General features: G+C 36.6%; 1 protein-coding gene across 1 annotated transcript in view; it reads right to left on the reverse strand.

The window, feature by feature from the left end:
* LOC118010399 (vesicle-associated membrane protein 714-like) overlaps nucleotides 1–13,230 on the reverse strand; it is a 33,502-nt gene that overhangs the window by 6,797 nt on the left and 13,475 nt on the right. The window contains exon 4 of the mRNA XM_035004685.1: nucleotides 11,036–11,194. Within this exon, the coding sequence (XP_034860576.1) occupies nucleotides 11,036–11,194 (159 nt within the window). The remainder of the gene's footprint in view (nucleotides 1–11,035; nucleotides 11,195–13,230) is intronic.

Below are 13,230 nucleotides of genomic sequence, written 5' to 3' on the forward strand. Positions count from 1 at the left end.
ATAATTTGATAAAAATTAATAGATCTAGCAATATGGTGGATTAGGGAACCCTGTAACCCTCCTGCCACTATTACTACTCAGAAGTGCTAGGTAAAATATAACAAGCAAACTTAAATTCATACCTGAATGAATTAAATTCATTCCTGGTGCAGGAACCTAGGAAAGCAGTGAAAAATTGCACTTATGGTGCAGCTCCTCTGTATTTGGGAGGGTGAGGATGTTGGCTTCTGTCGTCCAGGGCTTGGGGTTTCACTGCTCATAGGCATAGCAGGCTAAGCTCTGGGCTTACATGAGGAGAGCAATGGAACTGTACTGAATTTTCATCCTTCCTGTTAACTAAGCTCAAAACTTTGGAGTCTTCCTTAACTCTTTCTCACCACACATTCAATCTGTTGGCAATTCCAATTTGCCCCACCTTCAGAGTATATCCAGAATCCAACCACTTCTCACCACTTGTACTGCAGTAAATATTCATTTAATGTTACTTATACCTTTACCACTTCCTCTGCTCTTTAATTTTTTGCTGAAATTCAGACTTTTCCTCTGAGGTAATTTTCTAACTACCAAAAAACTTTTAGAATTTCCTTTAGTGCAGATGGGACAAAGACAGCCAAATATCCACTGAAGACTTGGGTTCCCCTTCCATAATGTAGAATTGTTGCTAGCAAGAGACTCTCCAATCGCAGGCCACATTTCTCAGGCTCCTCACCCCGCCCTATGTTGTGTCCCTCTCTGCCTCTTGCACTTATGCAAAGCTATAAGACTAATTCTTACCAATAGGTTGCAAGTAGAAGTGATGCGTATCACTTTGGGTCTCAAGTGTATATAAGCAAATGTGCTTCCTCCACTGCCTGTTTAACCATCTGCCACCTGAAATTGAAAGACTCTGAGGCCCAAGGCAATGGCAGAGTCACAAAATGGAAAAAGCTTGGGTTCCTGGATTACCATGTGAAAGTATGCCCACCGAAAAACTGTCTTGGACTGTTATACAACCAAGAAATAAACCTCTATTTAGTTAAAACACTGAAAACCGAGGTATGTTGGTACAGCTAGTGTTTCTCTAATATTTCAATTGGTAGTAGGATGAGATGTTATTACAAGAATCTAAAACATGTGGCATTGGTTTAACCATCAGGATAGGTAAACCTGTGAAGAAACTATTAGGGCAGTATCTTTCACAGAAAGATAAAGACCTATGCTCTTCAGAATAAAATATTTGATAGTTTTACTATCTCCTGTGACAACTTGGAAAGTAAACAAGTTGCCTTTTGACTCTCACTTTGGAAGAAAATGTTGAAAAATAGAATGATAGTGGTGTGAGTTCTCTTTACTGGCTGCATTTGTCATGGTACCAAATGGCTGATTTGCAAGAAGAAATGAAAAAAGGAATAGAGAGGGTGCCGAAATGTGGAACACTGAAACATTGGATAAGCTGATGTTTTTCTGGTCCAAACAGTAGGAAATGAGATTGAAAAGGTGTGTAATGGCAAATGCCCCTTAAGATTCTGCACTTCCTCAATAGCAGCCCCCCAAACCTATTAAAACATGGGCAAAGGACTTGAATAGACTTTCTTCAAAGAAGATCTATAAATGGCCAATAAGCATGTGAAAAGATGCTCAACATCATTAGTCATTGAGGAAATGCAAATCAAAATGAGATGCTAACAGGAAAAGAAAATGAATGCTAGTTCATACCCAGTAGGATGGCTATAATTAAAAAAAAGGAAAAGAACAAGTGTTGGAGAGGATGTGGAGAAATCGGAACCCTCTTACACTACTTGTGGGTACTTGTGGGTACCCTCTTACATTATTAGGTTCAACCACTGTGGAAAATAATTTGGAAGTTACCTCAAAAAGTTAAACACGGAATTAGCATATGACCTAGCAATTCCATTCCTATGTATACATACAGAGGAATTGAAAAGAAGTTTTCAAACAAAAGCTTGTACACGAATGTTCAGGGCAGCATTACTCACAATAGCCAAAAGGCAGAAATAACCCAAATGTCCACCAACTGATGGATAAACAAGTAGAGGTATATCCATACAATGGAATATTACTCAGCCACAAAAAGGGAGTGAATTACTGATGCATACTATAACATGGATGAAGCTTGAAAATATCATGCTAAATGAAAGAAGCCAGACACACAAGATCATAGACTGTATGATTCCATTTATATGAGATAGCGAGAATAGGTCAATCCATAGAGACAGAAAGCAAATTAGTGGTTCCTAGGGGCTGGGGAATAATTGATTAATGGGTATGAGGTATGAGGTTTCATTTTGGGGATGAAAATGTTTTGGAACTAGTAAGGTGTTGGGTATACAACAATTAGAAAAAAAAAAAAAAGATTCTGGGGCACCTGGGTGGCTCAGTCAGTTAAGCACCTGCCTTCGGCTCAGGTCATGATCCCAGAGTCCTGGGATCGAGTCCCACATCCAGCTCCCTGCTCAGGAGGGAGTCTGCTTCTCCCTCTGCTCCTCCCCCAGCTCCTTCTCTCTCTAAAGAAATAAAAAAATCTTTTAAAAAAAAAGATTCTTCCCTGCAGTAGAGATCAAATTAAGGGTATAATAAGGTACCTATCGAAGCCTTACGGCCTCAAGGTAGTTGTCTTTAAATTGAGAGGGAGGCATGAGGGCAAGGAAGCAAAGAAATAACCAGGTTTCAGAATATTGTCCAGAAAAGAACTTTATATGTGGCTACAGGCATTGGAAAGAACTAGAAACAAAAAGATTAGAAATCGGGTGCCTGGGTGGCTCAGTTGGTTAAGTGACTGCCTTCGGCTCAGGTCATGGTCCTGGAGTACCGGAATCGAGTCCCGCATCGGGCTCCCTGCTCAGCAGGGAGTCTGTTTCTCCCTCTGACCCTCCCCTCTCTCGTGCTCTCTCTTTCTCATTCTCTCTCTCAAATAAATAAATAAAATCTTAAAAAAAAAAAAAAAAGATTGGAAATCATCAATCATCAATTTTGAACAGAATTATAAATAAACCAAAATCTGGTCCTTTGAAAAGACAAAAAAAAAGATTGAAACATTAAGAGAATTGGGGCACCTGGGTGCCTCAGATGGTTGAGGGTCTGCCTTCGGCTCGGGTTGTGATCTCCACGTCCTGGGATCAAGTCCCGCATCTGGCTCCCTGCTTAGCAGGGAGTCTGCTTCTCCCTCTCCCTCTGCCCCTCCTCCTGCTTGTGCTCTCTCTGTCTCTCTCTCTCTCAAATGAATAAATAAAATATTTTAAAAAATTAAGAGAGTTTAGGAATGAGGAAATTAAACCAACCATAGGCACAAGATAGACTATAAAAATTATATAAGAATACAACCTCACATGGCATGTAGTATACAGCTTTTATACATTGCTAGAGTCAGTCTTTTGAGGCAACAAAGGTAAAATTATAAAACTGAATTCTACAACACACACAAACATATAATGTGCAATTTATCGTATTAACAGGTTTAAGAAGAAAAATCATTATCTCAACGTAAAAATAACATTTGATACAATTCAACCCCCTTTCATGATAAAATTTCTTAGCAAATGAGGAATAGAAAGGAAGTTGTATAACTTGTTAAAAAGTATCAAAATCTGAATGTAAATTTAATACTTAATTGGGAAGCATTAGAAATAATCATTTCAAATTGGGAACAAAACAAGTATTTCAGATATCAACATTTCTATTCAACATTTTCCTGGCATTGCTAGCTAACATAGTAAGACAAGCAAAAAAATAATAATAATAAAATAAAATAAATAAATAAATAAATAAAATAAAATAAGTAAAATAGGGGAACCTAGCTGGTTCAGTTGGTAAAGCATATGATTCTTGATCTTGGCATTGTGAGTTCGAGGGCCATGTTGGGTGTAGAAATTACTTAAAAATATCTTTAAAAAAGGGCGCCTGGGTGGCTCAGTTGGTTAAGCGACTGCCTTCGGCTCAGGTCATGATCCCGGAGTCCCGGGATCGAGTCCCGCATCGGGCTCCCTGCTCGGCGGGGAGTCTGCTTCTCCCTCTGACCCTCCCCCCTCTCATGTGCTTGCTCTCTCTCATTCTCTCTCTCTCTCAAATAAATTTAAAAAAAAATCTTTAAAAAAGAAATATATATTGGAAAGGATGAAAAAATACATTCATTTATATATGATAAAATTTCAATGTAGAAAATGCAAAGAAATGCATAGATAAACAATTTTATCATGAAAAAGTTCACTAAGATTTAGGATACAAAATCAGTATGCAAAAATTGATTGTGTTTCTATTAATCAAAAAAAAGCTTTTGAAAGAGACCTAGAAAAATGAAGACACAGCATGTTCAGAGGTGGGAAAACAGTATTTTAAAGATGTCAATCCTCCTCCTATTAATGTAATTCTAACTAACATCCCAACAATTTGTGTGTGTGAGTGTAACTTGAGATGTAGATTCTAAACTTCACTGAAAGAGAAAGTAAGACTTGCCAACACAATTTTCCAAAAGTAGAAAGTATCTTGCACTATAAGATATTAAGGCTTCTTATAAAACCACAGTAACTAAAACAGTATAGTACTGGTCCAAGGATAAAGAAATAGACCAGTAGAATAGAATATGTATATATAAATTAAAAGAATGAAAACATGATATATGATAGGTTGACATTTCAAACCAAATGGGAAAGGCTGAGCTATTCAATAAATGGTGTTTGGGCAAATTGGTTTTTTGAAAGGAAAAAAATAAAATTTTGATTACTATCTCATACTATGTGCAAAAATAAAATTCCAGATGTTTTAAAGATCCATGTTTAAGGGGTGCCTGGGTGGCCTAGTCAGCTAAACACCTGCCTTCAGCTCAGGTCATGATCCCAGGGTCCTGGGATTGAGCCCCAAGTCTTGCTCCCTGCTCCTGCCTTCTTCTCTTGCTATTTCTGTTGCTATCTCTGTCTCTCTCAAATAAATAAATAAAATCTTAAAAAAAAATCCGTGTTTAAGAAGCAGAATTTAAAAATTTTAGGAAACAATATGAGTATCTTTATAACCTCGGGAGAGGAAGGAGTTCTTTTTTTAACATATTTTTATTCCCTTATTCATTATCTATTCAAACATTTGGCAACTATTTTTTTTTTTTTAGAGAGAGAGCTTGCATGCCAGTTGGGGGGGGGAGGGGCAAAGGGAGAGGGAAAGAGAGAACCTTAAGCAGGCTCCAAGCCCAGCATGGAGTCTGATGTGGGGTTCGACTTCACAATCCTGAGATCATGACCTCAGCTGAAATCAAGAGTCAGATGCTTAACCGACTGAGCCACCCAGGTGCCCCATATTATTTAGTTTAAACTAAACTAAAAAGTAGACATGTGGCTTAAAAATTATACCAATAAAGGGGTGCCTAGCTGGCTTAGCAGACGAGCATGGAACTCTTGATCTCAGGGGGGTGAGTTTGAGCCCCACGTTGAGTGTAGAGATTACTTAAATAGATAAATAAACTTAAAATTATGTCAATAAGGCATACGTGAACAACAAAAACATGGCAAAGAGGATATATTTTTGCTTCTAGTTTGAGTACTCCATCTGCCATATTTAGAGATAAATAGTAATTGTAATCAGATCTGACTTTTAATCACAAATTACTATCATTAAAATACATTATTGTTAATATTTTTCTTAATCAGAGAGGAACAGCTTTCATCTTCTTAAAAAACCAAATTAGCTAATATTTTATTTCATCTTCATCCCATTCTTTTATTTTCTATTTTTCTGTGTGCTTTATTAAAATGTTATTATAGAAGAATATATAATATAGATATACATATTTAAATGCATTCTCAAGAATATTTTACAAATAAGTATGCATGATCAAAAAACTTTACAGATCATTGTCTTAGAAATAGTTTTGCAGGGGTGCCTGGGTAGCTCAGACAGTTGGGTGTCTGACTTCCGTTGATTCAGTCATTATCTTGGGGTCCCTAAGATCCAGCAGGGTCAGGCCCTGCCATCAGTGGCCAATTTGCTTGTCCCTTGGTCTGCCCCTCCCCTGTGCGCGTATGCTCTCCCTCTCTCTCAAATAAATAAAATCTAAAAAAAAAATGGTTTTGCAAAAGTGTACCAAGAGACATGAATGAGAGTGTTCAAGGCAGTATTGTTCATAATAAAGTCGGAATCTACATTAATATTTATTAAAAGGAGAAAAGATAAGTACACTGTGTTTACTTAAATAGTAATGATATGCTGTCAGAAATTAAATTGATAAATTAGAGCTAAGTGTGTCCAAATGAATATATTTCATAAACATAATGTTGAACTAAAAACTCAGGTTTTAGTTCATTATATGTACATTATAATGTCACAAATATAAAGTTAAAAATGCAAACCAAGAATGTAGATACATATGTACCTACAGATATATACCAGAGGAATCAAAGCATGCATACAAATGATTCATACAAATTCATGAGAGTGGTTCTTCTGGTGCGGGAGTGGAATGGGCTTGGGAAAGGTACACAGAGAAATTATTCATATGTCTTTTAAAAACAAAGTCTCCGGGCGCCTGGGTGGCTCAGTTGGTTAAGCGGCTGCCTTCGGCTCAGGTCATGATCCTGGAGTCCCTGGATCGAGTCCCGCATCGGGCTCCCTGCTCGGCAGGGAGTCTGCTTCTCCCTCTGACCCTCCCGACCCTCCCCACTCTCATGTGCTCTCTCTCTCTCTCAAATAAATAAATAAAAATCTTTAAAATAAACAAACAAACAAAAAAACCCCCAAAGGCCCCTATCAAATATGGCAAAATATTAGGTCAGATAAAGTAGGCTGATGATTACAAGGGCATTAGACGTATTATTCTGAAAACTTTTTCATATGCTTGAAATAAATTTTCATAAGAAAATAGTTTTGATTCCCAACTATGGCCTCTGACCATGTAGTATTTAAATACTATAACATGCTTCCTTTTCTTAAAAAAAATTTTATTTAAGTAATCTCTACACCCAAAATGGGGCTCAAACTCACGACCCTGAGATCAAGAGACATATGCTCTTCTGACTGAGCCAGCAGGTGCCCCTGTACATGCTTCCTAATACAACAGAATGAGTTAATACTGATTGTGGAATTTTAGAACTGCCATTTCAAAATGCTTTGTAAGAATGTAATGTCAGTTCTCCACTGTTTGGCTGTTATGCTTTATCCATCTATTGTGACACTTAACCCACACTTAATATTGCAGTTGTTTATATAAATCTGTTTTCTGCAGTAGATTAAACTGTGGCAAACATCTTACATTCTTTTATTCCTGAAGATGACCAACATATTATTTTGTATATAATAGGCCCCTGAAGAACACTTTTTAATAAATATTGAATGAATCTAAATGGCTTGGACAGTATTATCTGAGCTCTTGTGTTATAACTTTCATAAAATACAAATGCAATCTTAGACAATCATTTACTTTATTGATTCTCCTTTGTAGATAATATAAACTGATGTGACCTTATCTTTTTTCTGCTATAAAAATGATGTAAAGGATTGCTTTGCTCAAATAAATAGTATTAATTTAACTAAGGCTGAGGGCTTGTTTGCTAGGGTTGTATGTAACTATTCATCATTATATTCTTAATTCTTCATATAGAGCCTGGTAGACAATAGGTCCTCAAAAGATATTTGTTGAATAAATCAATCAATAAAAGTTGCAGGGATGGCAGAGATGAGAGAGTGATAAACTCAGTCTGGGCAATGGGGAGATGATCCTTGAGTTGGGTTTTGATGAGTGAGTAGAAGTTTTCGAGGGCAAGGAAAAAGAGAGGGAACAGCATGTTTAAAGGTGTGAAATAACGCAGCACGTATTTTGGAGGCCTACAAATGGTTCAGTATTTTTTGAGATTTATAAATCTTAAGATTGTGACCTCTTGGCGATATGACTAGAAATACAGTCCGAAGAAAGCTCATTATGTTAGGGGGGTTGGACTCTACCCTGTGTGGACAAAGGTGCGCCATGGGAGGGTTTAAGGAGGCTATATATAGATAAGGGTGCCTGGGTGGCTCAGTCTCTTAAGCACCCAATTCTTGATTTTGGCTCAGATCATTATCTCATGGTTGTGAGATTGAACCCTGTGTCAGGCTCTGTGTTCAGTCGGGAGTCTGCTTGAGACTTCTCTCCCTCTGCCCCTTCCCCTGCTCTCTTGTGTGCTCTCTCTCTCTAAAAATAAATACTGACATCTTAAAAAAAAGAGAAGGCTATATATAATACTCCTAATTGCATTTTACTTTATCTTATTAAATTTTTTTAAATTATTGAAGCATAGTTGGCATGCGATGTCATATTAGTTTCAGGTGTACAACATGGTGATTCTACAATTGTGTACATTATTCAATGCTCACCATGATAAGTGTAGCCACTGTCAATCACCATACAACATCATTACATTGACTATATTCCCTGTGTTGTACTTTTCATCTCTGTGATTTTTTTTTAGAGGGAGGGAGGGGGAGGAGCAAGGGGGAGAGAGAGAGAGAGAGAGAGAGAGAATCTTAAGCAGGCTCCACCTCACAACCCTAAGATCATGACCGAGCCAAAATCAAGAGTCGGTTGCTTAACCAACTGTCCACCCAGGCACCCCTCTGTGATTTATTTTATAAACGGTAGTTTATACCTCTTATGCCCTTCACCTATTTTATTTTAAGATCTTATTTATTTATTTATTTATTTATTTGAGAGAAATAGAGAGAGAGAGCAGGGAGAGGAACAGAGGGGGAGGAACAAGGAGGGGGAAAGAATCTCAAGCAGATTCTGCACTAAGCATGAGCCCTACATGGGGCTTGATTTCACGACCCTGAGATCATGACCTGAGCCAAAACCAACAGTGGGTTGCTTTAACCAACTGAGCCACCCAGGTGCCCCTCCCCTTCACCTATTTTGTCTGCTCTTCCCAAACCCTCCCCTCTGGCAACGACCAGTTTGTTCTTTGCATTTATGAGTCTCTTTCTGTTTTGTTTGTTTGTTCATTTGTTTTATTTTTTAGATTCCACATATAAGCTATAGTAATCAAAACAGAATGGTATTGGCACAAAAATAGACACATGGATCAATGGAACAGGATAGAGAGCCCAGAAATAAACCCATGCTTATATGGTCAATTAATCTATGACAAAGGAGGCATGAATATACAATGGGGAAAGGACAGTCTCCAATAAACAGTGTTGGGAAAATTAGCTATATTCAAAAGAATGAAATTGAACCACTGTTTTACACCATGCACTCAAAATGGATTAAAGACCTAAATGTGAGACCTGAAACCATAAAACTCCTAAAAAAAAAAAAGGGAAATAATTTCTTGGCTATTGGCTTTAGCAACCTATTTATGGATATGTCTCCTTAGGCAAGGAAAACAAAAGCAAACAAACTATTGGGACTATGCCAAAGTAAAAAAACTTTTGCATAGGAAAGGAAACCATGATACTTGCATTTTTAAAGAATAGTCTAGTTTCAGTGTGGAGGATGACTAGAGTAGACTAGAACTAAAAATAGGGAGAACAATTAAATAGAGGGAAGACAATAGTTAGACAAGAAATAATAGAGTGTGGTGTGACATAGTGAGTGGTACTGGAATGAGCAGAAGGTGGAATTTAGCCATTCTGTGGAATATTATCCAGCAATGAAAAGGAATAAAATACTAACACACACAACAACATGAATATCAAAAAATTATTATAAGTCAAGAAATCAGACATAATATGTATTGTATAATTTTATTTATATGAAATTCTAGAAAAGGCAACTCTATAGTGACAGAAAACAGATCAGTTGTAGGCTGGGGTCAGGGTAGGGGAAGTCAACTGCAAAGGACAGTAGGAAGATTTTAAGATGAAAGAGCTACTCTATAACTTAATTGTGGTTACACAATTGTACACAAGTACCACAATTCATCAAACTCTATACTTAAAGTGGGTGACTATTATTTTACGTAAATAATATCTTAATAAGTTGTTTCTAAAAGTGAAAAAACAAGGCCAAGAACAAAAAAGATTTAGGAGGTAGAATCAGTAGACCTTGGTAAGTTAAAAGTATGTGCATATTTTGTTTTACATGGTGGCTGTGTTTCTAGAAAAGATCTGTAAAAATAAAATTTAAAATGCTCTAAGGTGGTCTAGGTAATGAACTATTCAACCCTTACTGATTGCTTTAAAAATATTTTCTAATAGAGAGTTTTGAACATATACAAAAGTTGACAGAATGGTATAATGAACCCCTATATACTCAACATCCAGGTTTTTTTAAAAAAGATTTTATTTATTTATTTGAAAGAGAGAGAGCACAAGCTGGAGGGGGTGCTGAGGGAGAGGGAGAAGCAGACTCCCTGCTGAGCAGGGAGCCCAACTCCGGGTTCTATCCCAGGACCCCAGGATCATGACCTGAGCCAAAGGCAGACGCTCAACTCACTGAGTCACCCAGGCACACTCAACATCCAGTTTTAACAGTTATCAATTTATGGCCAATTTTGTTTCACTTATACCCCATTCTACTCCTGAACTATTCTGAAGCTAATCTCAGACATTATATAAATTCACTCAAAATATTTTAATATGATCTCTAATAAGTAATGACTCTTTAAAGCATAACTATAATACCACTATCATAACTAGAAATTAGTAATACTCCTTAAGGTCATCTAATATCCAGTCAGAGTTCAAATACCTAATTATCTCATAAAGTTGCAAATTTTCATTTTTATAGTTTGAGTCAAATTCCAAATAAGGGCCACACATTGCAATTGATACACCTTCTAAACCCATGTTTTGGTAAGTTCTCCCTCTTTTTTTTTTTCCTTTGCAATTTATTTGTTGACTAACCTGTCTGTTTCTTAATGTAAGAAATATATCTGTTATGCAAATAACTACCTACTACTTTAATGGACTTTTAATTTTCATTGTTTTATAATTTAAAAAAATACTTTAGTTGCATTCCAATAATTTTTTGATAAAGCCATAGTTTGGTAACATAGGATTATCTCACAGTATCCTGGTATGTATTTGCTTTTGGCCATTTGTTTTGAGCACTATTCAGATATCAAGACAGGTTAGCATTACTTACAGTTGTTTGGAGGTCATTGGTTCTATCAGTGAAGATATTCAATCTCTTTTCGCTTTCCAAAATTTCATCAATATTTTGGGACATAATCTTTTTTACATCAGTTACTTGACTCCTCAGTGTAGATATTGAGCTATCATCTTGATTTTTATTGTATTTCATCTATATAGAAGTGAAATATAATACAAATATTTTCTATAATTAAAATCTACTACAATATATTGTACAAATTGAACAAAAGTGTCAAAGGTACATTTCACTTGTTTTTCAGCATAAGGAATCAACTAAGCCTCAGATTGTCCCACCTTAATCTTGCTAAGAAAAGGCGGGGGTGATGGAGGGGAGAGTGATATTTCAATGTATTCAATCAGTGGTGGAAGTCTTTTTTTTTTTTTTTGGTTGTTTATTTATAGATTTATATAGATTTTTAAAGAGAAGTTTTAGGGTCACAGTAAAATTGAGTGGAAAGTACAGAGTCCTCACATACCCTTATCCCCTCCACCCCGACTCCCCAGCTCCCTATCAACATCCCACACTAGAGTGGTACATTGGCTACAATGGATGGCCCTCCGTTGATGTATCATTATCACCCAGAGTGCATAGTTTACTTTATGGTTCACTGTTGGTGCTGTACATTCCCTTGGTTTGGACAAATGTATAATGACATGTATTCACCTTTACAGTAGCATACAGAACAGTTTCACTGCCCTTAAAATCCTCTGTGCTCCACCTATTCATGCCTCCCTTCTCCCTAAGCCCTAGTAGCAATTGGTCTTTTTACTGTCACCATGGCTTTGTCTTTTCCAGAATGTCATATAGTTGGAATCAAGTAGCCTTTTCATATTGGCTTTTTTCACTTAGTAATATGCATTTAAGATTCCCCCATATCTTTTCATGGTTTGCTTGCTCATTTCTTTTTAGTGTTGAATGATAGTCAATTGTTTGGATGTACCACAGTTTATCCATTTACCTATGGAAAGACATCTTGGTTGCTTCCATGCTTTGGCAATTATCAGTAAAGCTGCTATAACACTTGTATGCAGGTTTTTGTGTGGACATAATTTCTCAACTTATGCGAATACCAAGGGTGTGATTGCTGCATTGTATGTTAAGAGTATGGTTAGTTTTGTAAGACACTGTCAAACTGTCTTCCAAAGTGACTGTTCCATTTTGCATTCCCATCAGCAGTGAATATGAGTTCTTATTGCCCCACCTCCTTGTCAGTATTAGGTGTTGTCAGTGTGAATTTTGGCCTTTCTAATAGGTATGTAGGGGGTATCTTATTGTTGTTTTAATTTGCCATTCCCTAATGATGTATGATCATCTTTTCGTGTTTATTTGCCACCTTCTTTGATCTTCTTTGGTGAGGCATCTATTCAGGTCAGTGGCGCATTTATTTTAAAGACTTTATTTTTTTAAGTAATCTCTACATCCAACATGGGGCTCAAACCTACAACCCCAAGATCAAGAGTCGTGTGCTCTACTGACTGAGCCAGCCAGGTGCCCATTTGACCCATTTTTTGATCAGATTGTTTATCATTGAATTGTTGAGTTTTCAGAGTTCTTTGTGTATTTTGGATAACAAATGTGTCTTTTGCAAATATTTTCTCCCGGTCTGTAGTTTTATCAGATGTGTCTTTTGCAAATATTTTTTTCCAGTCCATGGCTTGTCTTCTCATTCTCTTGACAGTTTTTTGATCCAGTCTGACAATCTCTGTCTCTTAATTGCTATATTTAGACCATTAACTTTTAAAATGATTATTGATATAGTTGGACTAATATCTACCATATTTGTTACTGTTTTCCATTCATTGTTCTTGTCCTTTGTTCCTATTTTTGTCTTCTACTTTATCCATATTAACAAAAATGATCTCTATAATAGAGTGTTATATTAAAAAAGTAAGCTGCAGCTGCAGAACAATAGCAAATAATAACTTATTGAACACTTAATATGTGCCAGGTACTGTTTTAAGCACTTCACACATATTAACTTGTTTAATTCCCAAGCTACCATTTTCTAAAGAAGAAAACTGAGGGGTCCCTGACTGGTGCAGTTGCTAGAGTGCTTGACTCTTGATCTCAGGGTCTTGAGTTCAAGCTCCATGTTGGGTGTGGAGCCTACTTAAAATAAAAAAAAAAAAAAAAAAGAAAAGAAATCTGAGACTGAAAGTAATAAGGTACCCAAATTGTTACACAAC

This window comes from Mirounga leonina, unplaced genomic scaffold (assembly GCF_011800145.1).
Source record: "Mirounga leonina isolate KUSES-001 unplaced genomic scaffold, KU_Mleo_1.0 Mir_129, whole genome shotgun sequence".
NCBI lineage: Eukaryota > Metazoa > Chordata > Mammalia > Carnivora > Phocidae > Mirounga > Mirounga leonina.